The sequence below is a fragment of the Nansenia antarctica genome, assembly GCF_963989245.1.
Source record: "Nansenia antarctica genome assembly, chromosome: 13".
Lineage (NCBI taxonomy): Eukaryota > Metazoa > Chordata > Actinopteri > Argentiniformes > Microstomatidae > Nansenia > Nansenia antarctica.
The window spans coordinates 17,636,941-17,663,474 of NC_137683.1; the positions used below are offsets into that span (position 1 = coordinate 17,636,941).

Genomic DNA, 26,534 nt, shown 5'->3' on the forward strand with positions numbered 1-26,534 from the left:
TTGTACCTTATTTAACTGCTTAGCCAAGGTTTTTTCTGCGTGCGTCTGACTGGGTCATGTATTGTCGGTCTGTGTCTTGACTGCTGTCCTGTTCCCTCCTCTTCCTCCCTCCAGGGCCTCCAGCGCAGAGCCACGCCCCACCCCAGCGAGCTGAAGGTGATGAAGAAGGTGATCGAGGAGAGGAGGAACGAGGCCTACACCTCCAGACCTGACGGAGACATGGAGTCCTCAGACGCAGAGGTACCCTCCAGACTCAGTACCACCCACGTGTAATACAGTCCTGCTGTCCACACTGAGCCACATGTACCACCACACACACACCTCACTACAGTACTGTTCAGAATTTCTTTTGCTGTGCTTTTCAGCCTTCAACCTCATCCGCCAGATGACAACAACACACACACACACACACACACACACACACACACACACACATTTCACGTTTACATACATACAATTGCTCACAGAATATGTATGTCACTTAACCAGGCAGGGCTATAGGAAGCTAATAAACGCTTGATTGGTTGATTGCAGCAGAAGCGGCTGAGTAACCTGTCCAATCAGAGCCACGACTCGCAGGCCTCCAACAGCACGGCCTCAGCCAACTCCCACGAGGAGAGGCGGGGCCTGGTGACGGGCGTGGCGCTGGTGGGGCTGGCGGACGGGCAGGGCCGGGAGCAGGAAGAGGAGGAGCTAGACGAGATGGAGGTGGAGTACATAGAGGTGAGGCTCTCAGACAACAACAACAACGGCTACTTTTGGGGGGTATTCCATCAAAGTCGCTAAAGGAAAATCCAAGCTTGTTTTTTGATAAGTCTCGCTAGCCAAAGCCTACATCCCTCCTCTCTCTCTCTCTCTCTCTCTCTCATCCATCCTTCCTGTCAGTCTCTACTGTCTCGTTAATGCAGAATGACCTAAAAACATATTTTAAATAAATAAATAACTATGTATCAAAACAATGCACGACAGTGATATGTCATCACGCCACGGAGTTGAACGTGATCCGTCTATTTTTTCTGTTCTCTCTTTCCTCTTTTTTGTCTGTCTTCTTTCAAACCCGCCCCCCCCCCTTTCTACCCACCCACCCCCCTTTCTACCCACTCCCCCCTTCTACCCACCCGCCCCCCCTTTCTACCCGCCCACCCCCCCTTTCTACCCCCCCTCTCCCCCTCTTCTCCCCCCCAGCCCACAGTGCACTTTGCGGAGGAGCCCATGTTCCAGGGCACCGACGACTACGAGGACGGCGAGGAGGGGGGGGGGCGGCAGGGGGGAAGACGGCGAGCGCAGTGACGACGACGCGGACCAGCAGCGGCGGGCCCCCGCCTTCCACCCCGCGGAGAAGCAGCGTCTGATCAGGAAGGACACGCCCCACTACAAGAAGCACTTCAAGATCACCAAGCTGCCCAAGCCCGAGGCCGTGGCCGCCCTGCTGCAGGGCTACACCGCCGACGCACACAACCACACCCCCCCCACACAGGCCCCGCAGGTGGAGGACGAGGAGGAGGAGGACGAGGAGGAAGAGGAGGAGGAAGAGGTGGACGGTCACTTTGTCACCCCCCAGCAACAGCGGCAGAACAGGATAGAGGAGCCCGATACGGAGGACAGCCGACTACTCCAGGTCAACTCCTCCCAAGTCAAGGTAAAGATGGCGGGGTGGGTGAGGGAGGGAGGGAGGGAGGGAGGGAGGAAGGGAGGGAGGGTAGGCAGCATACACTAATGCGGTGATAGTTTTATACAGTAGACTCTCTCATTAGATATTTGCAGACACATACAGTACTGTATGTAGCATTGTAATGAACAATAAAACACACACACACCTTTAGTACTGCATTCTTTATCCTACCAACGTCACACCAGTGGCACCTTTTTTCCTGTAGTGTTTTTGATTGACAGCTGGATAAAAGCTCTCTTGCACCCCTCCTGTCTTCACGTTGACGTGTATATAAGAGCATCTCTCTCGACCCAGCCTCTATGCAACACACACATGGATGCATAGAAGCCCCCCCTGTCTGTCCCCCTGCACCCTGCACTCAGCCTGGTCTGCTGTCACTGGAGTGGGAAGGACACATCTCTGCATGCAGTGTTGCTGTGCAAAAGGATCACATGACCCTGTCTGACGGACAAAAAAACACGACTGTTGACAGGAATGTTTTCTGGGAGTTGTCTAACGGTCGCTCTCGTGACGACACAGCGCTTCATGTTCCTGTCCTCTCTCTGTCCTACACAAGCAGGTTTCTGTCTGGCTAAAAGTGGTACCCCCCCCCCCAAATCATAGGCACACAATACAACTAACCCTTAACACACACCAAGGGATGAATGTTTTTGGGAGTTGGGACACATTTTGTCAAATTGACCGATTACTTCACGGGGGATCTTCCGTAACAACATCCGTCACACAATCTGAATCAGAGGTCGGTCGCTCAAACGCTTTCCGACGGACACGCGCGAAAGTAGTCTTACCCTGCTACACGCTACCCAGTCTCCTCGAGTGTAGCGCCCTCCTGTGTCCTTTCGGAGCTCCTGCACGCGTTCATCAGCACGGCAAAGAGCCCACGCCATTTCTCACTGCTTTCTTTACTACCTGTGAATTACAACCAGATTCAACAGAATTAACATCACTGCCTCTCCTCTCTCTCCCCCCCCCCCCATCCTACATCACAGACACCCAGTGTCCTTATGTTGACATGACCACACACACACCGTGCATAACTCAGTGGTACTAAAGGCACAGAGTAGCGTCAGGATAGCCTGCGGCTCACGGAGACCAGCTTTCAACACCGATGATAAAAACCTGTCTGTCAAATGACCAGGCCACGCCCCCTGATCCCCCCCCCCCCACCCAAGCCCTGAAGTAGCTCCGCCCCTACCACGCCACGCCTCCGCCCCCCCCCCCCAGCGCCGAGCTTCTCACCATATCATTTGCTGTCTCCTGTTTTAATTAAAATGACTTTTCCCTCTTACCTGCCTTCCTGTATGTGTGTGAATGTGGAATACGGCTCCTTAAATGCTTCAAGAAAATCATTGAAATTGATCATTTATTAACCTATAACGGAAATCATGTAGGTTTGAAATCTTCCATCTTTTTTTCAAGCTAACTGGTGAATTGTTCTAGAACGTTGTGATTGTTAAAAAGCTTGCCGTTGGTTCCCTGATCCCGTCTCAGTGTTGTTCTGTTCATGGTTCCCCCACCGGGATGACCTTGTTACAGGCATATGACAGAAGGGATGATGGGAAAATGCTACGTGATAAAGATGGACCGGCTGGAATCCAGCCTGGTCACGACAGAGGGGGGGTCAGGGACCCACCAGGGCTGCTACCTAATATGCAGAGAGAGTGTGTGTGTGTGTGTGTGTGTGTGTGTGTGTGCCTGTGTGTGTGTGCCTGTGTGTGTGTCTGTGTGTGTGTGTGTGTGTGTGTGTGTGTCTGTGTGTGTGTGTGTGTGTGTCTGTGTCTGTGTCTGTGTGTGTGCCTGTGTGTGTGTGCCTGTGTGTGTGTGTGTGTGTGCCTGTGTGTGTGTCTGTGTGTGTGTGTGCCTGTGTGTGTGTGCCTGTGTGTGTGTCTGTGTGTGTGTGTGTGTGTGTGTGTGTGTGTGTGTGTGCCTGTGTGTGTGTGTGTGTGTGTCTTCAGACCATCCAGAATTTATTGGCCGAGGTGGAAATAATGAGACCCAGAATAACAAATGTTGACCCTCTCCAGAACACCGTCACACACAGTATGACACCTCACTAACGCTCTCACTGTTCTGATGTAGCTCGAATTCAGAAAGGAACACAAGAATCGCCAATCCCTTTTCGCTTGCGCCACTCACATTTTTACCCTTAGCTAAATTAGCTAGCTAAGTAGCTAAATTAGAGCTGAGATTTGGGATTTGGAGTCTGGTATTGTAGATCTACAGTATAACACACTGCCAAGGCCTGCGGTGTATAATGCTACTTTGAGGCTTTTAGATTTCAGTATTTCAAAAGATGTATTTTTCCTTCAGTGGTTTTGACTGATTTTACATTTTTACATGATTAAACGTTTTTTACAGTATTCCCCGTAGCCCTAGTCTTCTAGGGAGGAGGGGGTTCTGTGGTGTCTTTCGGCTGGAGGGGGACGGTGCTTTGGGACTCACTGCTTTCTCTCCTCCACTTCCTCTCTGCGCACCATCTTCCCTCCTCATGCGGCCTCTAAGCTCCTCATCTCATCCTGGGTCTCGAGTTTCCACCCCTGCCTGCATCTGCTTCTGGTGGCTGGGGGGGAGAGTGAGTGTGTGATTGGTGGTTGCTGTTCAATCTGGCCCTGCACAATGGGGGTCCCCCAGTCCACACACACCCTGAAACACTGATGTAGATCAATCTCTATACAGTGGTCATTTGACCTATGGGTGTATGCCGACGGGTGTATGAATGCAAGTGATGTGTTGCTGTTATTTGAAGTGTGTTTGTGTGTGTGTGTGTGTGTGTGTGTGTGTGTGTGTGTGTGTGTATGTGTCTGTCTGTGTGTGCGTGTGCGTGTGTGTGCGTGCGTGCTTTTTTGTTTCGTTATGTTGATTTATCCTTTTGTGTGGTCGGAGTGTGCGTGCGTATTTTTATTTTGGCCTCACTAATCCGCATGCCTCTCGCTGGTTCCTGTCCTAACAGGGGGTGTCATTTGATCAAGTCAATAATCTGCTGATTGAGCCTGCTCGAATTGAGGAGGAAGAGGTCTGTACCTACTCTCTTTCCCATCCACTCCCTCTCTCTCTCCTTCCCACCCTCACTCACTCACCCATCACCCACTCGCTCTTGAGGGGGGGGAAAAACATTTCGAAAAAAATAAAAACACCACCCCCAAAAAATCCATGATTAATCCAAGCCAATCGCCAGGGGAACGCTCTCCACGACTCACCCATGGGACAGCCAGCGTGGTACAACCTTGTAGGGGAGACGACAACTGCTTTGGTTCATAGACAATAGACGGCTACAGACTCGAATAATGTTTATGATCGTAAGACTAGCATCAAAGGGTTTTTTAGGAATTCGAATCAGTATTGTGATATAGGGGGTTCAGGGGATGACGGCGATTTAGAACAACGTCTTTTACACTTCAGATGTCGTCCTGCCCCATCCACAGGTTTTTACCACGCTACGGCTTGTCCTCTTCCTCCTCTTCCTCCTCCCCCCTTCTTCTCTCTCTCTCTCTTCTCCTCCTCTTCGCCCCCCCCCACCCCCTCCCCCCCATGTTCAGGCTGTGTGGCCCTGGAGTGAATGGGGTTGGTTGTGCTGCTGTCTGTAGGGGTTAGAGGGATGTTGCAGCAGCGTCCTCTGTCAGGGTCTGTTCAGCGTACGTGGCAGCGCCAGAGAGGATTGGTTCTACCACCACCAACCACCAGGTGTACCTTGGTTCTACTACCACCAACCACCAGGTGTACCTTGGTTCTACTACCACCAACCACCAGGTGTACCTTGGTTCTACTACCACCAACCACCAGGTGTACCTTGGTTCTACTACCACCAACCACCAGGTGTACCTTGGTTCTACCACCACCAACCAGGTGTACCACATCTAGAACCACATGACTCTCAGCTCACACACACGGTTCCTCTGCATATACACTTTAGGCTCTCACTCACTTACCTTTATACTTAACGGTGTCATTGAACTCGTGTGGATGCATGGTTGACTGTCAACCAGAAGTTTGAACACACACTCATCCTTGAAGGATACCTGGAACCCAACTCTTCCCACCGTCCAACCCACACCCTGATAAATCACTCAACACATGTCAAAGGAACGCACGTGTTCTTCGGTCATTTCATTCCAGAGGGTAAGGACTTGGATGAATGGTCTGTGCTGCTGAATAGCTTATGTACCATGACTAAGCATATTAAATTATATATATAATAATAATATATATTATATTAAATCTATTCCCCTAGCACAATGGATTGATCGATGACAGGCTGCTCATTTCTATTTTGGCCATTTATTGCGATAAAGATTGATTAAACTTCAAATAAATAGTTAGCTTTGATTATTTAATAGCTATTTTTTTACAACCACACATTATTGATACTGTGTATTATCAACATTAATTAAATATGTTCAGCCAATTTACAGTAGAAACACATACATGAGTCAAAATACTCTTAGCTTATGATTAGGCTATAACTAGGACCTATGTTTTTTTTCTCACAATATTACTTAACGATATTCGGTGTAATTACCTCAGAAGATAAATGGCCCTTCACAATGGTGTTCCTATGTGGCCGTGCTAGAAGGCTGGCTAAGTACTGTACCCTCTGCAACTGGTCTGATGCATTTCTGTTGAGGATGCTTTCCCATTGGTTGATTCTGAATGTGCATACTGTGCATTTTGCTCCGCCCACGGTTGCATGAGCGCATCGTCACGGAGACGGGTTTGCGACAAATCTTGCGACAGAACGGAACCTTTCCCACAGCACAACAAATGGAGACCTCCTCCACTGCCCCCCCAAACCACAGAACACAGCACTCTCTCTCTCTCTCTCTCTCTCTCTCTCTCTGCCTCTCATTTCCTCTTCTCTCTCACTCCCACTCATCCTTCACCCTCATCCCCCACTCACCTCCACTCTGCATGGCTTGCTCAGAAAGCATTCCCACATCCAGTCTGACTTGTTATGATGTGTTAGCGTCTCTCCTGTTCCATGACAGTGTTGTGGCTGGTATGTTAAAGCCCCCCCCCCCACCCTCCCCCAGACACACACACACACATCTCAGTGTTTATGTTTGTTCAATTAGTCTCCTCAAGACCAAGATGTGTTTGTCAAGTTGTGTCACGACTGTGTGTCTACGGGCTAACGTCAATCTACTGAGTCGTAAGGGATGGATGGAAATTCGTTCAACGCTACGAGAAAAAAAAAGGCTCTTCAGCACATCTGTGTTTGCTACTGCTTTCACTTTCATGTCTTTTCCAAAAATGACCGCCACTAATTATTAGTCTTCCCATCTAACTTATGCCTGAGTTGAGCTTAGCCCTGAGACCAGAGTAGCCTGTCTGTCTGTCTGTCTGTCTGTCTGTCTCCATGCTGTTCTCCCAAGACGTTGCCATCTGTTCCAGGGGAGAGGGGGGTTCACCCACTCCACCAGGCTCTCTGAAGTCTTAGCTAACAGTGTCCTCCAATTAAAATCCTATCCTCATATTGTGAAATGCAGACACCTTTCAATAAATTCTCATATTCCCCCAAACGAGTAGGTAGTTGATTTAAACCTCCTCTCTCTTGCAGAGTGAGTAGTTGATTTGAACCTCCTCTCTCTGGAGAGTGAGTAGTTGATTTGAACCTCCTCTCTCTGGAGAGTGAGTGAGTGCAGTGTGGTGGGCCCTCCTTCCCCCCCCGGGCCTGCCCGAGGTCAGGGGTGTTGTATGGGGCGTCTGGGCCTGCTGCGCTGACCCCCTCTCCTCCGTTTGCAGCACACCCTGACTATCCTACGGCAGACAGGGGGCCTAGGCATCAGCATCGCCGGGGGGAAGGGCTCCACACCCTACAAGGGGGACGATGAGGTAAGGGCCAGTGGATACTGGCATAATAAACAGATTTAGTGCAGTGGTGTGACTCATGTAGTACCTTACTGTATTGTATGTATATAGTGTGTACTAGTGTCTCTGTGTTCTCCTGTAGGGCATCTTCATATCCAGGGTGTCAGAGGAGGGCCCTGCAGCCAGAGCCGGGGTCAAAGTGGGAGACAAACTCCTAGAGGTAAAGCTGTGTGTGTGTCTGTGTGTGTGTCTGTGTCTGTGTGCCCCTATTTGCCCTTATTCTACTTCTGTCTGCAAGGACTTTATGCTCATGTAACATTCAGACGTTATAGCTGCAGAGAGGTGAAGACTGACAATTCTCGCTCCTCGCTCTCTCTCTCTCTCTCCCTCCCTCCCTCTCTCTTTCTCTCTCTTCCTCTCCCTCCCTCCCTCAGGTGAACAGCGTGGCCCTCCAGGGGGCGGAGCACCACACGGCGGTGGAGGCCCTGCGCAGCTCGGGCGTGTCCGTCTCCATGTCGGTGCTGCGGGAGCGCATGGTGGAGCCGGAGAACGCCATCACCACCACGCCGCTGCGGCCCGAGGACGACTACTTCCCCCGGGAGAGGCGCAGCAGCGGCCTGCCCTTCTGCATGGAGGCGGCCTCCCCCTCCTCCGCCCCCGGCGGCCCCCGCCACCGCCTCAACGCCTGCCTGGTCCGCAACGACAAGGGCCTGGGCTTCAGCATCGCCGGGGGCAAGGGCTCCACACCCTTCCGCACCGGGGACATGGTGAGAGACTCGCTCCATCTGATACACACACACACACACACCTCACTGTAGCATGCCACAGATGTGCCAATGTATTGAGTGTATACCACTCAACTTTAGTGGTTCCCAGTCGTCTCCCCCCTGTCAGCCCTGTGTGTGTGTGTGTGTGTGTGTGTGTAGCTCCAGCAGACATGACCAAGTCACCAGGTGAAGTGTTGGGCCTCTTTTCCATCCTGTGTGACGGACACTTCATCTTGGTGAAACACCTTGAGTGCGTCACGGTGCCAGATGGGCTTAATACTAACTTGGATTTCTATAGCGCCTTTCATAAAACCCAAGGACGCTTTACAATTCTACAGGAAATGGTCAGACAGACAAACAGTGACTAGGGGCCAAAGGCCTTGGTGAACAGATTGGTTTTGAGGGCTGATTTGAAGGAGTCCAGGGTGGGGGCATTGCGGATCACGGATATGGGGAGAAAGTTCCAGAGAGTAGGTGCAGCCATGCTGAAGGCTCTGTCCCCAAAGGTCCGTAGGTTGGTGCGGGGGGTGGACAGCAGGCCCATGTCAGAGGACCGCAGGTTCCGGGAAGGGGTATGTTGGGAGAGGAGGTCAGTTAGGTACTGGAGGGCGCAGGCATGGAGGGATTTGTAAGTGAGCAGAAGGATTTTATATATGATGCGGAACTTGACTGGAAGCCAGTGGAGGTGAATGAGGGTGGGGGTGATGTGCTGCCAGGGCTTGGTGTGTGTGAGAACCCTGGCAGCTGAGTTCTGCACATACTGGAGCCTGTCCAGGGCTTTGCTGGGAACCCCGAACAGAACTCTGTTGCAGTAATCCAGGCAGGAGGTGATAATGGCATGTATGAGGGTTTCGGCCACAGAGTCAGTGAGGGACGGTCAAAGTCTTATTTATTTATTTATTTTTCAGAGTGGGGCAACCCCACTCATTTTTCATTTGTCTTTTATTTAAATTTAATTGAATCTAAATGATGACACTGGAGAAATTGTACAGGGGATAGAGGGTAAGTAGATGTCTCAGGAGGGACAGTTAAGGTGTAGCCTGAAGAGATGGGTCTTCAGTCGACGGCATAAGATGGGGAGTGATTCTGCAGTCCTGACAGCAGTGGGAAGCTCGTTCCACCAATGGGGAGCCAGTATAGTGAAGAGACGTGATTGGGTAGCGAGACTGCCGCATCGGCGTAGAGGAGGTGGAGCCAGCAGAGGTGGAAGAGTGTAGTGAACGGGCTGATGTTTTAACAGTGATACAGTGAGCAGTGGAGGGGGGGGGGGGGTAGCTAATTGCTTAGAGAGCTAAGTGTCTCGTGCACGTCAGCCTCTCCCTCATCTCCCTCCATCATTCTGACTCCAGCACTTTACTCAGGCCTGGCGTTTACAGCCGTCACCAAGGAGACAGAGATATGAATAGCAAACCCAGACACCCGATAGGTCTGGAACGGTGTGTGTGTGTGTGTGTGTGTGTGTGTGTGTGTGTGGGGGACGCATATTTGGGCCACTGCATTGTCCTGTGCTGTGCAATACCGCTCTCAAACACACACACACGCACACACACACACACACGTCACACACACAGCTCAGGGAGTCCATGGAGAACAGCGGACACACATCTCACTGCATAGAGAAGTCTGTAAGTGTTAAGCCTTTTACACATTTTACAAAAGCTATGCCTGGTTAGTTGTTGAATTGTGGAGGGCAGACAATGATACACTCTGTGCCTGCCTGCCTGCTAGTTTCCATAAATAACGTTGCGTAAGTGGCATCCCGGAAACTCAAATACCGAGGGAGTTGTTTTGATTGATTCCTTGCAGGTCATGTGATTGTCTCCTGGGGTCAAAGGGTTGTCGCTGGTATGTTCATGTGATTGTCTCCTGGGGTCAAAGGGACAGGAGGGCACAGGGTGTTGGTTCCCTTTTAGCTCCGGGTCAGCGCCACTCCTTTGACCTTCTGTCATGGCCTCACGGTTGTATGTAGTCAAATGCTGAGATGGTTCGTCTGTCTGGAGGTAACGGAGGTGAGAGAAGGGACCGTACTCAGGCTGCTGTTTTCGCCGACTCAACGAAACTCACCTACACGTACGACGTCCCTGCGTTTCCCTGCGTTGCGCCAATTCAGTCCCACTGTGAAGCGTGACAGTGCTATGTTTAGTCCGTCTGCGTGAGGTCATGGTTACGGGACGTCCCTGGTTGACCCTCTGGTAGTGTTGCAGCCTGTTGCACCAGCCTGGCCGCCCGCCTGGGTGGATGGGTGCAGAGCTCTGTGTCGTCCTCCACGTTTATCTGTCTCATTTAGTCTTGAAAGTCGTTTAAATGTACTCTGGTGACAGGGTATTTCCGGTAGCTGTGCGTGTACATCATTATTGTGTGTGTACATGCGTGCGTTCGTGCATGTGTGTGTGTGTGTGTGTGTGTGTTTTGATGAGAGCTGTGTAACCGTGTGTCCTCCTCCTCCAGGGTATCTACATCTCCAGGATCGCTGAGGGGGGGGCGGCCCACAGAGACAGTACCCTGCGCGTAGGAGACAGGGTCATCACAGTGAGTAGGACACCTCCCTCCACACAGCCATCTGAGCCCCAAAGGTCTTCTCACATCTCTCCTCCTCCTGTCTCTTTCACGCTTGCCCTGCTCAGCTTCCATCTAGACAAAGTCAAAATGTCTACACCACTAGTGTACCCTTCACTTTTTCAGGTGACAACATTTTGATGGGCCCAACAAAGTGCCCAAGATGAATCTCTCTCCCTCTCTCTCTCTCTCTGTCATTCTCTCTCTCTCTCTTTCTCCCTCCTGTCTTCCATTGTTTCTCTGCTGTGCAGTAAGTGTCGTAGGATCACTTCACCACAGCAAAGAATAATCCCCGTCCAAAGTCAAAGATAAACTGCACTACCTTGGGTTGGGTTTGTGACATCATGCCAAACACACCAAGCAGAGACCTGTTAAACGTGGTGACCTCATCCAACTAGAGTATGGTTGCCTATGGTTGCCTACCACACATTTACTCCCCAAAACAAACAAACCATCAACTGTAAAAAAAAAAAAAAAAACAGACAACTGTCAAACCAACCTTTAAACCCGCTGGAGAGAATGGGCTGCTGTTCGTCCCTGTGCTGTTGCCAGCTCATCTCTTCTACCCTCTGGGGAAAAAGACTAACGTCACCTAAGCTGATATGTGTGGGGGACACTGCTCTGAAGCTTCTGCATGTCTCTTCACTGTGGTAATCATTCTCCGCTTCATTCTCCGCTTCTCCTGCCTTGCTTGCTGCCAATGTGAGGCCTCCTATGCGCCTGTGTCTTCATGCCCATATCCATGGTGTGTGTAGGTTTGCAGCGCGAGGGCCCTGGTGTGGTCGCTCCACCGCTCCTTAACTTCATTGTCATGAGATTGTAAATCCAGTTGCGTTTGTTTAACCCCTCATATTGTGTGCAGTGTGTAACTGCCCGCCTGTCCTCTCTACAGCCACTCCTGTCTTGTAACTCTTGCTCCGTTCTCTGAATCATAACCGTCTCTCTCTCTCTCTCTCTCTTCCTCAAACCCCTCTCCCTCTCCTCTCTGTGCGAGGGGTCATAGAACGGCTTCCTGAATGATGATGTTCCTCTCTGCTCTCTCTCTCTCTCTCTGTGTGAACCCAGTGTTCTTTCTTTTCCTCCCTCCCTCTGCCACCGCTTTCCCTCTCCTTTTATCTCGCTCCCTCCCTTTTTTGCTCTTGCATTCTCTGTATCTCTCTCGTGATCTTACTCTTGCTCTCGCTCTCTCTTTCTCTCTCTCTCTCTTTCTCTCTCTCTCTCTCTCTCTCTCTCTCTCTCTCTCTCTCTCTCTCTCTCTGCATGGCCACTAATGCATAATGCGTCTCCTTGCCTGCTCGGTGGTGGATGTGGTGTCGGGGGGGGGGGGGGGGGGGTGTGGGCGGAGCCCCTGGGCCCGCTGACATGGTAACCGCATGTATTACCATAGCGGCAGCTGCAGTAGCATATCAGCCAATGGTAAGAGCCGGTACTGTATGGTCAGTGCTGGCTTCTGTTTGTCACTCGAACCAGAGGACCAATCCAGTCATTCCTCCGTTCGTCCATTCACTGCTACCGAGAAAAAATCAGGACCTTTTTAGCGACATTTGAACCGCAATCCAAAAAAGGTGTCCAAACTCCAAAATACACTCTGCAGATTGCCAATAATTCCACAACGTAAAGACAAGATCATTTCTTAAAAGACAACTATTTTAGACTCTCAGTCTCTGGCTTGGCTTTGCTGCCTTAAGACCACCCTGTCTTCGGCTGATCCCTTGACGCTGCCTCCTGAGTTTTAAGTGAGCAAAGGCAAAACAGATGCTGTGAATGCTGAACCCTAACACCTAACACACCTAACACCTAACACACCTGACACCTTCAACTCCCAGCCTGTTGAACGGACACAGAAGGCTGTGAGTAGAGATGTCCATGAGGACGTGTTGCTGTATAGAACGGCTTGCCCTAGCTCCCATAGGAGCTCCTTGCTAGCTTGCCACACCTATGACAACCCTCCGCTCTCTCCTTTGACCTTTCCCTCTCTGCCTGTTTCCCTCCATCTGTATGGGTGCTGGGTCTCTCTCTCTCGCTCTCTCTCTCTCTCTCTCTCTCTCTCTCTCTCTCTCTCTCTCTCTCTCTCTCTCTCTCTCTCTCTCTTTGTCAACAACACACATTCACAGTTACACTCACTTTGGTGCTGTCACCACCACCATACATGTGTTTTAAACAACATTTACAATGAACGTGGTCTAGTGAGATGAGATGCGCTGCTGGATGTATTTGAGATGCAGCTTTGTTCAATAACACTTCCTACAGAGCGATAAGGATTAACAACCGTTAAGATTAGATTAGATTCAACTTCATTGTCATTGCAGAGTACAAGTACCAGACAACATGATGTGATAATTGCTGGGTACAGTATGGCATGTACTGTAGTTAGAGGTTTATACAGGAGATAGCTAGCAGCAGCTATGTATAGTTAAGGTAGCTGAACAGCTTTTCTGGAAGCAGGAACATGTATAGCCAGGTACAGCCACGACACAGTCATGCTCTTGGCCCCTTAGTTACCCAGCATGCTCCTGTGCTGCTGCCGCCCGCCCTGGTTCCCCCCACACATTCAGGGTGAGGCTTCTCAGTGTCCGTCCCGTCTTTACTGTCCAGATCAATGGTGTAGACATGACAGAGGCCAGACATGACCAGGCAGTAGCGCTGCTTACCGGCACCTCCCCCACCATCGCCCTCCTGGTGGAGCGGGACCAGGCCGAGCCGGGCCCGGGGCCCGCGGGGGGCTCTCCAGGCCTGTCCCGCGCCCGCGCCCACTCCCCGCCGCCCCCGGAGCCCTCCGACTCCCCCGACCAGGAGGACCCCACCGACGAGGCCCTCTCCCCCCACGGGAACCACCTGAGCCAGCCGCTGGAGGACGAGTACCCCATCGAGGTGAGAGGGACAGCAGTGGGACTGGACTAAGAACTGCTTTTACAATCTGAATCAGGATTACTTTTATTACATCCATGTACGGATGCAAGGTGTACAATTCTTGGATACAGTAGAAACACAAAATCAATAATAGAATAAGCAGGATATAGACAACAATCAACAATAGCTGTATAGACAATAGCGTCAGAGCGTCAATAACAGAATAGGTGATAGCAGCGGAATGGGAGTCAGCATATCAACATTGTTAATGTAAAGAAAATACTTGTGCTAAAAAGGTGTGCAGGTTGCGAATCAGCATATCAACATTCTTAATGTTAAGAATGTTTACATACTATTGTGTGGGATGGGGGGTAAGGGGGTCGATAGTTGACGACGATACCCCTTGATACTGTTCCTCTAGTTTGTAAAGTAATGTCTCTTTTCGTTTGGCATTTCATCTCAAACGCTCCCCCCAGCTCCAGAGGAGATGGTGCACGGTAATGAAGGCTTTGTCTGAAGTGGTGTTCCGCTAGGGTGGTAGTGACATAGAGTTGGGATATAGTGTTAATTCAGTGTTGTTCACACTCTCGGAGAGTCTACCCAGAGTGTGCCCCACTGACTGAGACCTAAGGCTCATGAGTGTTTATGTCTGTGTGTTACTGGTTCAGTAGATCCGTGGATGATACAGTATGTCCCCCCCACGCCCCTGTTGGACTATGTCATGTGTGTTTTTGTAGCGTCTACTCTTGTCTACGATAATTTTCCTGAATCCCATTTAGACCCCCAGAAACTGCATGTTGACACCCCCTTACCCCCTTCCTGTCCCGGGCCAGTAGTCACCTAGTGGAGGACGGAGGAGAGGACTTGACGAATCGTGTTTTCCAACATTTTGAGAAAAACGGCTCATAATCTAACCCAGCGACTTCCATCCCTCCCACTCCCTCCTCTAACAGGAAGTGATGCTGGTGAAGGCGGGCGGCCCTCTGGGACTGAGCATCGTAGGGGGCAGCGACCACGCCAGTCACCCGTTTGGCATCAGCGAACCAGGGGTGTTCATCTCTAAGGTACGACTATGCGAATGCTTCGTCTGAGGTTGCCTCTCTGTCTGTCTGTCTGTCTATCCCTTCTCTCTCTCTCTCTCTCACCTTTTCTACATTCCTGTTATGTAGTTTTGCGTCTCGTTACATTACAACCGTTTAGCAGACGTTTTTCTCCAAAGCGACAATTAGAGATTCCAGGGATAGTCTCCCTGGAGTAACTGAGGGGCTAAGTGCCTTACTCAAGGGCACACTACCGGTGGTGTTGCCAGGTGGGATATGAACTCATGACCTTTTGATCACCCAGTCCAACTCACCATCCGCTAGGCCGCCACTCACTCTCCGTGTCTGCCTGTGTTAGGTGATCCCCAACGGCCTGGCGTGCCAGAGCGGCCTGCGGGTGGGAGACCGTATCCTGGAGGTGAACACCATCGACCTGCGCCACGCCACCCACCAGGAGGCGGTCCGCGCCCTGCTCTCCAACAAACAGGAGATACGCATGCTGGTGCGCAGGGACCCCTCACCGCCTGGGATGCAGGTGACCTCACACACACACACACACTGCCCGTGTCTATTCTCTGTCCCCTCATACACGACGAACACACAACACACCCCCAGCCTTTGCTTTCCTCTCATACACCTGTACACACACACACACACACACACACACACACACACACACACACACACAGCCTTTCCTTTCCTCTCATACACCTGAACATACACACACACACACACAGACACATATACAGCCTTTCCTTTCCTCTCATACACTTGTACACACACACACACACACACACACACACACACGTACACACACACATACACACAGCCTTTCCTTTCCTCATACACCTATACACACACACACACACACACACTTAAACATAAATACCTAATGATCTGTGTGTGTGTCTGTGCAGGAGATAGTCATCCAGAAGCAGCCTGGTGAGAAGCTGGGCATCAGCATCCGTGGAGGAGCCAAGGGCCACGCGGGAAACCCCTTTGATGCCACCGATGAGGGAATATTTATATCCAAGGTACCGTCCCAGTCTGTCCCAGTCTCCTCCACACAGCCTCTGCAGCTCTGCATGTTCCTCACTTCAGGCAACAGACGTCTAAACCATTATACTGTCTGTTTGTCTGTCCATCTGTCTGTTGATCCACTCCTCTCATCCCTGTGGTGTGTGTGTGGTGTGTGTGGTGTGTGTGTGTGTGTGTCGCCCCCTGTAGGTGAGTTCCACCGGTGCAGCGGCGAGGGACGGCCGTCTGCTGGTGGGCATGCGCATCCTGGAGGTGAGCAACCACAGCCTGCTGGGTATGACCCACACGGAGGCGGTGCGCGTGCTGCGGGCCGTGGGAGACACCCTGGTCATGCTCATTTGTGACGGCTTCGACCCCCGCAACGCCGCCGCGGTGGAGGTGAGACGTCTGCTTCTGTTTGATTGAAGATTACCGTAGATTAGATTAGATTAGATTCAACCTTTTTGTATTGAATGTATTTTTCGCTCTAGGCACAGGGTCAGCCATAGTCAGTGGTTAAGTGCCTTGCTCAAGAGCACAACGGTGGTGGTAGGCACCTTTAGATATGATGCCAGCAACCCTTCAGTCACCAGCTTACATGCAGCTCCCTCCCGAGGCGGGGTTCGAAACCAGTGACCTTCCAGTTGCTAGCCGGCCGGCCTCTCTAACCTCTAGGCTACCGCCTGAATTGAGAAATGTTGAATCCCTATGCCATCTGGTTCATGTTGGCGCTGTGGGCGTCAGATCCAGGGGTGACTCCTGTCTGTCATCTGTCCTCTCAGGCGTCGCCGGGCATCATCGCCAACCCGTTCGCGGCGGGCATCGTCCGCAAGAACAGCATGGAGAGCATCTCGTCCATCGACAGAGACCTGAGCCCGGAGGAGATGGACATCCTCCAGAAGGTACCAGCTGCCCTACACGCCACGGCCATGAAACTATCCTGTCTCTATGTTCTTTACTCGATGACGAAAAGACGTTATCGTGAGAAAGTTCAGTTAGCGTCCCGTGTCCCTGCTCCACCGTGAAATCGGAGCAGAAGTAAACGCCTGGTTAGGGAAAAACTCCAGAAAAAGCTGAAAACGCAGACGCATTTGTTTGAATAAGAAGTGCAAGTGTGAACCCATGAGCCTCATACAGGCTTTATATCGTGTCTCACCCAAATGTCCGAAAATACAGAGATATGGATTTTAAACCATATCGCCCGGCCCTACCACACAATGTGACTCTATGTGTGTTTGTGTGTGTGTGTGTGAGTGAACGGTTATGAAGATGTTGCTCTCCCAAACTCTTTCTGCAGGAGGTGGAGATGGTGAGAGAGACGTCTCAGTGGGAGAGGGAGGAGATGGAGAAAGTGGTGAGTGAGCCTGACGTCTAGGTACTTCCTGCCTTGATGAAACTACAGCAGTATAGACCCTCCTTGCATGCCTTTTCTGCTACTAAGGCAAATAAATAGAACACTTTCTAATGTGTGGGTTCTATCCTTTTTCTCTCCCTCTTTCACCCTCTCTCTCTCTCTCTCTCTACCACCCCCCACACCTCCCCCGATCACGTGTTTGGGTACATTACTCCATTCCATCACCTCTCCATCCCTCCATCTCGTCGTCTTGTCTTTTCCCCCCCCCACCATTTTTATTTTTCTATCCTCATTTCACCCCTTCATCTTCATTATCCATGGTGTGGCTGGGTGTCCTCCCTTCTTTCCTCCCCTCCCCTCCCCCCCTTTCTCGGTGAAGGAACGCATGCGTGTGGAACGTGAGGAGGCTACTCGCCTGTTAGAAGAGGAGACCGAGGTGAGACCCCCCCCTCCTCCCCACCAATAGGCCAGCCCTCAGCCCCAACCACCTTCCTGTCAGAGGGGGGGGGGATGGGGGACAGAGCTCAGCTCTTGTCCAGCTCCGGAGGGTTCTACCATCATACCGGGACGGTCTTCATGCCTTGTTGTTTCTGTCTTGTCCGGTGGCTTCGCTGCCTGGATTCCCTGGAGCTCCACTGTAGTCATGTGGTCCTCATGGCTGTGAACAGACTCCACACCTCTCTGAAATATGTGTAATAATGACAGGTATTGCATTTAGTCTCCCCCAGCTTTTCTCACTCTTATCTCTTTTCCATCTTCCTCTCCTCAGAACCTTGTGACCGGGCCCCTGAAACTGGACTACAGGACACTGGCAGCGCTTCCCACTACCAGCCTGCAGAAGGTCAACAGGGTAAGGCTCTCTTTATGCCAACTAGCCCCATTGAACGACAGTCTTAGCTGGTCTGGTGACGGTCGTCACTGAAACCTGGGTCAGACACCGAGGAACTAGAGGGTTCAAACGGTAAATTCTCTCTACCAGCAACAACTGCCTGTTCTAATCAAGTCTCCGGAGGTTTTGAATAAGCATACGTTAGGTTTCTCAGGGTGATGTTCATTGAAGGGTAACGTGACCTCCTCATTGATGACTAATGTGTGACAAAGCCCTCCTACCAGCCCTGGGTTAGGACCTGTGATCCCTGGCCAGCAATGTGAAATGTCTGGATTTGTCGGCTCACTATCTTGGTCATGGTCTCCTGGGCCTGGAATAGACTCCCCTCTGGAATCCACCACGTTTATCTCCCGGGAAAACCCTCCGTGACCTGGGGGCCAAGCAGGTGCCTCTGGATGGTAGAGAATGTGAACCCCCCCCACCACCATGTTCATAACCATGAGTCCCACATTCCTGGCCTGTGCCTTTGGCTCCCCTGTCTAGCCAAGGATCGACCCATGGAATGAATTGCCTCTACAATGCGATGTCACTTCGTTCCCATTCACCGCTGTGACAAGATCTTAATCTACTGTTTATCTACTGTACCAAGCTTCAGGATCGTCCCATATGGAGGCACACTTGAAGAGGTGATGCCAAGAGAAGAACAGAAGAATAAACACAAAGATGGAGAAACATGAACAAGACTGGAAGGAAGGAAGGAAGGAAAGACAAGAGAACTAACCTTTTACCTCCAACATGGCTACTAGTACAGTAGAAGCACTCCAGTCTCTGGGCTGATAGGGAGAGGTGTGAGTGCGGGAGTGAGGTGTGAGGGTGGGTGGGGGAGGGGCGACAGCTGGGCCAGCCTCTGCCTAGGCAGGGGGTTATTTTAAACTTGGGGCCAGGCTGGGATTGGAGGGGAGTGTGCACAGTGGGCGGGGTGGCAGACCAGGCAGGGAGAGCCACCCGGCGTGGGTTCTCAGTGTCCCTGGAACAGTCTGGTCTGAGAGCTACTGCACCCCTGGTCTGGTACTGCACCCCTGGTCTGGCCCTGCTGTCGTCTGTGTGAGTATGAGGAGGGGAGGGGAGTCCTCTATCCTGCTCCTGGCTCTCTCTCTCTCTCTCTCTCTGTTTCCCTGTTTCTTATGTTTCCGCTCTTCTTTCATTCATTTGTATGTTGATGTACTGTGTCTCTCTCTGGACTGTCTTTGTCAGGTGGTATGCAGAGGCGTCTGAATGGCCGCCATTTTGCAAGTGATTTATGACCTAAAATGTGTCTGGCTTGGGGCCACTCATATCTGTCACTATTTTTAGGTCCTGCGTTGATAATCAGTCTAGTTGTTAGTTGTTCGTGTGGAAGTGAGACTATAATTCTTTGGTCAACCTATAGATTATTATGGTGATGTAGCTGTCTTTATCAGATAACTGTTTTGTGTTCAGGTGTGTGTGTTGAGTTGTTCTAACGCATTCCAGAGGTCAGGTTTGAAGCTGTATTACTGGGTCAGGAGTTTTTTTTTGGAGCACATAACCTACATAATACCTGCAGCTGTTCCAGCACCACGCATTAGGAATTAGGATCAGTACCTTCACCAGCTTACACCCAAGATGACTCAGTAGAAAACCATCAAGAGACACTGGAACTCCAGACACGTAACACTTGAACCTCTCGTTAGTTTGATTAAGTCAAAGTTGATTCAGAGTCTGATGTTAACAATCAGTACGAAGCTGGAACACTGTTTGTTTCAACATCATGAATCACAGCCTTTTTTTCTTTTTAATTTTGCGCGAAGATCTGTGGTCAAATGATACGTAGTGATCATTGTGTCGAGGCTTGAGCGAGCTGCATCATGAATCGCTTTCTGGTGACTCTTCCCGTCTGCGGTAGCTCACCGTGTTGGCATGTTAGCAGTCTCTCTCGCACCCCCTCCAGGCCCCCCATACCCCCCCCCAGCTGTCCTACACTGTCTTCTGTGCCCCTGCTAAAAGGGTACTGGTTCACATACCACCCTGCCGACCCTGATACTGTGGAGGTCACATTTAACCACTATGTCCAACACCACTATAATGTGCCACAATGCCATTATTCTTAGTGATGCTATTTACATTCTCCTGAGGTATGTCAAGGTCATGTCTTAGCATCCGCAGGGCAATAATAAACACTGTTCACCTGGTTAGAAGTCTCTTTCACCTCAAACATGTTTATATGCTCCTTGAAAATTGATCCATGACACCGTTTATATTGTCATTTAATCTCAAATGTTTGCTTCAACACAAAACTAGTTTCTTGACATAACAAAAGGTTAGAGCACCTGATAAAAAAAATGTTTTTAAAAGGGTTGTATCTGACTGAGAACACTATACAGTAGTATAAGAACAGGCAAGCTTGCTGTGGTGAGCTGTCTACTATCCCAAATGTGAGTGTACTGAAGCAGGGTGTACTGAAGCAGGGTGTACTGAAGCAGGGTGTACTGAAGCAGGGTGTACTGAAGTAGAGTAAGTAAGGAGTTGGAGCCTTAGTGTCTGTGTCTGCCTGCTCTAGAGAGTGGGGGTTATTTAAGGCTGTAGTAATGTGACCAGAGCTCTCGGGGGATAGATAACCCATTAATGGCTGTGGTATGATGATAATCAAGAAACTCCTGGAGCGCTCATGCCCAGGGTGAATTAACAGAGTTAACAGTCACGTGGGCCCTTAGTATGAGATCCTTTCCTGTAAAATGAGTCATGCTGAATAAGGGTTTAATTTTGGAGAACACTGTTACAGATGACACTTGTGTACAGTGGGTTGTGTAGTGGTTTGTGAACACAGTGGGGTGTGGTGTTCTGGGTTGCTCACCTATGGGGTTTGTGTCTGACTGCTTTGATCCCAGACACAGAGGGTTGGCTATTCTCAGAGACAGTGAAGTGCATCTCAGATTAGCTGCCTATCTATGTCCATGTCAGCCATCCTCACTCTGTATAGCCCCCCGAAATCTCCTGTCTGTCCCTTTTCTTGTCTCTCTTTGTTGTCCTTTCTCTCTCTCACTCTATCTCTCAACATGTAGCCATCAGTTTGCTGTTGTGTCTGTTGGTCTCCGTTTTTGCTGCAGTATTTGTTTAACTACACCTTGCTTTTACATTGTGTGTGTTTCATGCGTGAGTCTCCTGCTTTTCTTCAGTCCTCTCCCTCCCTCCACTGTCTATCTCTCCCTATGTCAGTTTAGATTTCTGTTTTCCTCTTCCTGTGTCTCTGTTTCACCGTTTCTCTCCCTCTCTTTCTCCCTCACTCCTCTTCAGTTTTCTACATCTGTCTCTACTCCCATGGAGCCCCCCCTTCACGCCCAATGTGGTGCCCCGTTAGAGCCCCTGGGCTTTGGCCTGGGGCAGCCCCCCACCTCCCACTATCACATGGACCCCCATGTAATGCCGCCCTGTCAACCCGACCCTGCTGTGAACACAGAGACTGGAACCGTTTATTTCTCTGAGCTCTCTCCCTCCGTAACCTTCTCAAATGAAGAAGCCGCTTCAACACCGGCAGTCAGTCAAGATTCTCTGCCAACCGGTGAGGAGGAAGAGGAAGAGGAGTGTCTGGTGGACTCCCAGCCCATCTGCTTCAGTGAGAACCCCTTCCTGGTGGCCAATCGCAGGGGCAAGGGTCGCCCCCCCGCAGAGCGCGTCCTGTCAGGGCCTCCTGTGGGCTACGGGACGCGGGGCAACCTGCAGCCCTGGTTGTTCAACAAGGCAAGCGGCCTGTGGCCTGTGTGTGGGTTTGAGGCCTGCATGGCGTGTCACTACGGCCTACGTTTAGCCTGCATTAGCACCCCCCCCTCCCCCCTTTGTCCGTACGCTGCAATTACAACGCTTCAGCCAACCACGTAGTCGGCTTGAATTTAACCATTAGGTTCACGTAATTCATGTTGTCATTGAGCTCCTCTATGGCCGAAGAGAACACATTTGCACTTCTATGGTTGTCATTATTGCTCATCACATACATACTTGTTCACTCTGCCAGGATGATTGGAATGGTCACCTTGTGAGAAGTGTGTGACTAACCATTTGAAAATGACGATTAGCCGTCTCACATCAAACAACCTATGCTGTGTCGGAAACATCGGTGCGTTCCTGGGTAGTCCAGTAATGTGACATTCCCGTGTTTACAGTTCCAGTTCACAGGATTTGTAGGAATGTTGCATCAGCAGCTGTCTGGAGGGGGAGGAGACGCAGGGCTCTCTCCTAAACATCTCAAGTATGAGTTTGAAAGGAACACCAACTGACCAACCTCAGTTAGAAGCACGTGGTTAGGAACAGGACGGCCTGATAGAACTGTTTCCACTCAGAGGCTTGTTGTGTGATCTTTCTGGTGTGTTTTGCTGCAATAATTACCCCTCCTTGTGCAGTGTGATAAGAATAGATACAAGTGAAAGTGAGCTGCTAAGTCGTGTGTGTGTGTGTGTTTTCTTCCCACCAGTCGCCCTCCACTGAGCCCCCGAGGACAGACAGTCCCATCAGGGATGCCCCCTATTCCCCCAGCATCCAACCGGTGAGTCCAGTCCCCCTGACCCCCAATACACCTCTCTATCTTATCTCAAAACCCATTGCCATCTCTGCTTTCACAGCTACTTTTTTTTTTTTTTTTTTTACATTAGTCACCATCACAAGGCACAGTAGATAAAGCATAGATATAACTGATAGATATATCATAAAGATAACTGATAGTTGACACCTGTCCTCTTCCCTCCCTAGTCCAGTCACCACTGTTCCACCAGCTCCTTGTCTGTAGGCAGGGAGACACGCTTTGTAAGTGGGGTCCTCTCTGCTCTGGCCTGGCCTGGTCCACTCACAGTGGCCGTAGTAGTGTTGCGTTGTTTGCCAATTATGCCAGTTGTTTTTAATGAGCTTTACTACTATCAGAATGTCGCCGGTATGAAATCGTGAAATGCATGTGACTGCTCAGTATGGCCACATGATGACTGACGTGCTGCTTCAAGCAGGAAGTAGATAGGATTTCCAACTGTCTGGAGATTCTACATTCCTCCCCCATACATCGTTGAGGGTCCTACTAGTCATCTTGGGCTTTAATACTTGGATGAAATGTCTGAAGCAGACCTGCCATATGCACCCATTTGGAACCTCTATGTGTTCTAAGTATAGGCTCCTGCTTCAGATACAGATGTAGGAACCAGGTCAGAGTTAGCATTTGTTTGCATTTTGTCACATTGAATTTGGTGAATTCACAGCCTCGGTCCAGGGTAGTTTTGCATTGCCATTTCAGTGTCCTGAACGATGTTGCCCTTCTTTGCATGTCTCAGAGAGTAGGCCTATGTGTGTGTGCCAGTAGTTGACAGGAGCACGCCTGTTGAAACCTTAGCACTGGGTGTGTGACTGCTGACTGGCCATGTGAGGCATCAACCCATTGCATTCTTCTGTATTTCCTTTCAGGCGAGTGTTCATTTCACCCCCAATCCCACTGCCATGGAGAATAACTCAGTTAACTCAGTGAGTGGTCTATGAGGACGTGTCCACACCATTACCTACATCCATACATAATCACTTCTCAGTTCTTCCTCAAGCTCAACTTTGATGTTAGACTTTGACTGTTTGTTGATCAAAGCCGTTGACCTGAACTTTGTGTGTCTGTCTGTCTCTGTGTGTGTGTCTGTGTGTCTATGTGTGTGTGTCTGTGTGTGTGTCTGTGTGTCTATGTGTGTGTGTCTGTGTGTCTATGTGTGTGTGTCTGTGTCTGTGTCTGTGTGTGTGTGTGTGTGTGTGTGTGTGTGTGTGTGTGTGTGTGTGTGTCACCCCTGTCCAGACTAGGCCCGGGGCCATCCACCCCATGTCCCGGGTGCAGCCGCCGCCCCAGACCTCCCCAGCCACTCCGGACAGCCGCAGCAGTCCCAACCCCTTCCAGCATGGTCCCTCTCCCATCAACTCCCAGACCTCTGTAAGACCCCTCACCACCACATAGGTCCACCAGACCCCCCCCTGCGTCCCCTCTGCAGGGCCTCTGGGTGGTCTGTCTGGCCTGTCCAAAAACTACTGCTGCCTCCCCTCACCCTCACGGCAGTGTCACAAATGTGAACTACCAAAAACAATTATGATCTCCTTCGTTTCTGAAGGTAATACCAAAGAATTTGAGGCTGGGTCCCTGTATTTATGCACAGGGGGGGGCGAAAGGACGAGACGTTGACCAGCATTTGACCACCACCTTGAGTCACTGCTGTTCTACAGCCAGTCAGTGGGAACCAGGGGGGTGTAGGAGGAGTGTTTCTGTGTAAAAGTGGACCTCCAACCCAAATGTGACCACCTGAATCACCTCTACCTAGAGCCAACCAGTATCTCTACCCAGACCCGACCGATGGCTCACGGGGGTGTTCTGGAATGTCCTTTTTATTATCCATGACCACTGGGTTAATCCCAAGTCATCAGCCTGTAGCCACAACGTCGCTATGGGGTCTGTCTCTATTATAGAACGCTCCCACAGAGGTGACACCGTTCGACACAGCTTCCACCCAGACAGCTTCCTCATACACCCAGCCCCTACCGTCTGTCTCTCTCACTCACGTCCCTCTCTCTCCCACATGAACACCGTGCCGGCATGGTCTCTCCACCCTGTTTTCTCCCACTGTCTTCTTCACCGTCGGTGTGTTTTTATTCTCATAGTCTTCCCTCTCCTCTGTGTCCTCCTTGTCTGTGTCTGTCCTCTTCCCCCCTATCCCACTCCCTATGGCTACCCCCACACATGGACCCCTCCCTCCCTCTCTTCCTCTTCTCTTGCCTCCTGAACCCCCCCCCCCCCCCCCCTCCATGCAGCCTCGCGCCCCCTCCCCCGACACGCCAGACGAGTTCCCCCTGAATATCAAGCAGGCATACAAGGCGTTTGCCGCCGTGCCTCACTCCCTGGCCGTGCTGGAGCCGCCGCAGGTAGGCAGCGTCGCCCAGGCTCCTCTTCTGGGTCTCAACAAGCATGCTGTGGTGGTACCCCCCCCCCCCTCGTCCCTACGTGTCTGCATAGTCCCTGTCCCCGCCTGAGTGGAGCAGGCCCCCTCTCTCAAAGCCTGCCTCCCCCCTGTTTTTTGGGGGGGCCTGTGATGTGGGCCTTGTGGAATGCAGTCCTGTGTTGTGGCCCAAAGTTATCCAGCGCTGTATCTCTCTTGTGACAGTTTTGGTGTTCACGTTCCGAATGTCATCCACTGTGTCTGGTCCTCGTGCCGATGATCCACTCTTACTCAAGTCTCATCACCCTGCCTGCCCTCACCCTGTCCTCGGTGTGCTGACTAGGATGTTTGTCTTTCCTCTATGTCAATGTTTGCCACGTCCTCCCCTCTCTCACGCCGCCCTCCGTGTCCGTCGACAGGATCTGTACGGCCAGAGGAACAACATCCACCCCAAGCCTTCGCCTTCTCCCGAGGTGAGTCCTCCTTTCCTTTCACCTGTTCTCTCCTGCCTGACTTCCCCCCTGAGAAGTGAAGCTCAGGACAATGTAGAATAAAATGTCATTACATAACAGCCAGATCCAGATGGATCCTAACCAGTGATGCACACTGACACCCAACACCTCATGCCTCGCTCTGCGTTGGGCTCGTTGGGCTCGTTTGGGCTCATTGGGCTGATGTCTCGGTGACGATTCATGTGGCTCGTTTCAGCCTGAGCTGAACAACGAGGTGTTTGCGGAGGAGGTCGACGGGGACTGGGGCGCGGGCGCAGGCCTGACGGGCCCGGTCCCCCCCCGACCCTCCCTCTCCTCTGACCGCCGGGACTATATGAGCCTGGCAGCAGTGCCACGCGTCTCCAGAGCCTCCCTGGACCTGCAGGTACCTGGCGAGTCTCCGAGTCCCCTACCCCCGCCCGTAATTGGGATGTGGTGGTGGTTTGCTTCGCTTTTGGTGGTGGTGTCGGTAGCGTTGCGGAGGCAAGGGGGGCAACAGTGTTCCATTGGTGGCAGCAGTGAGCTCCTATCAATGATCCAACCAGGAATCGCTGCTGCTGGTGTTGAGTTGTGATTTGACTGTTTGACTGTTTAATCAAAGTAATCTTCCTTTTCACCTCGCATTGCATGAACACTCAGTAAATCATATAGTGGGTATACATACTTAATCATCTTCAAGTGTAGGTGCTTTACAAACTGATCATTCACAAATGAAAATGGTCAAGTCATCTTGAATACAAACAGCATTTTATAGACTTCCGAGATTATTGGTGAGTGGGTCTTGCTAACATATATGAGCTGCATCTGTTTATGTTTAACATAACATGTTTAATCATACAGCTCCTATATCCACCTCAATGGTTCCCATTACTGATTACAAGGGCTTCTGGGAGATGTAGTCATGAGGACTGTTTTTCTTCCTCTGTCCTAAACATCCATCACCCCCCCCAGACTCCGTCCCCCGGGGGCAGAGGCAGCCCTGAGCAGCGCTCCTTCAGGGATCGCCAGAAGTACTTTGAGATCGACGTGAAGCAGCAGACCCCAGACAAGCCCAAGCCCAGAGTGTCCCTGGTAGGAGAGGACGACCTGAAGAAGATGAAGGAGGAAGAATGTTCGTACCCGCCTCTTCATGCCTCACACACACACACACACACATTATCCACCTTCCTAAAACTTGAATTGAACTTCAATTATACTTGATTA

The 26,534-nt window shown here is 51.0% G+C and overlaps 2 protein-coding genes across 2 annotated transcripts in view; both read left to right on the forward strand.

The window, feature by feature from the left end:
- Positions 1-1,456, forward strand: part of LOC308169348 (uncharacterized protein) — a gene marked incomplete at its 5' end in the record, with an annotated part of 31,795 nt that extends 30,339 nt beyond the window's left edge. Inside the window, 3 exons of the mRNA XM_080544033.1 lie at positions 115-240; positions 535-723; positions 1,186-1,456. Coding sequence (XP_080400159.1) covers positions 115-240; positions 535-723; positions 1,186-1,290 — 420 coding nt within the window. The 3' untranslated portion in view covers positions 1,291-1,456. The remainder of the gene's footprint in view (positions 1-114; positions 241-534; positions 724-1,185) is intronic.
- A 1-nt stretch (position 1,457) lies between these two features.
- The window catches only part of scrib (scribble planar cell polarity protein), a 35,101-nt gene continuing 10,024 nt past the window's right edge, over positions 1,458-26,534 (forward strand). Inside the window, exons 1-20 of the mRNA XM_080544316.1 lie at positions 1,458-1,639; positions 7,412-7,501; positions 7,620-7,697; positions 7,912-8,244; positions 10,693-10,773; positions 13,396-13,671; positions 14,604-14,714; positions 15,049-15,225; positions 15,608-15,724; positions 15,918-16,106; positions 16,490-16,609; positions 17,005-17,061; positions 17,441-17,497; positions 17,831-17,911; positions 22,374-22,445; positions 23,345-23,401; positions 23,715-23,846; positions 25,260-25,313; positions 25,549-25,716; positions 26,283-26,442. Coding sequence (XP_080400442.1) covers positions 7,990-8,244; positions 10,693-10,773; positions 13,396-13,671; positions 14,604-14,714; positions 15,049-15,225; positions 15,608-15,724; positions 15,918-16,106; positions 16,490-16,609; positions 17,005-17,061; positions 17,441-17,497; positions 17,831-17,911; positions 22,374-22,445; positions 23,345-23,401; positions 23,715-23,846; positions 25,260-25,313; positions 25,549-25,716; positions 26,283-26,442 — 2,164 coding nt within the window. The 5' untranslated portion in view covers positions 1,458-1,639; positions 7,412-7,501; positions 7,620-7,697; positions 7,912-7,989. The remainder of the gene's footprint in view (positions 1,640-7,411; positions 7,502-7,619; positions 7,698-7,911; positions 8,245-10,692; positions 10,774-13,395; positions 13,672-14,603; positions 14,715-15,048; positions 15,226-15,607; positions 15,725-15,917; positions 16,107-16,489; positions 16,610-17,004; positions 17,062-17,440; positions 17,498-17,830; positions 17,912-22,373; positions 22,446-23,344; positions 23,402-23,714; positions 23,847-25,259; positions 25,314-25,548; positions 25,717-26,282; positions 26,443-26,534) is intronic.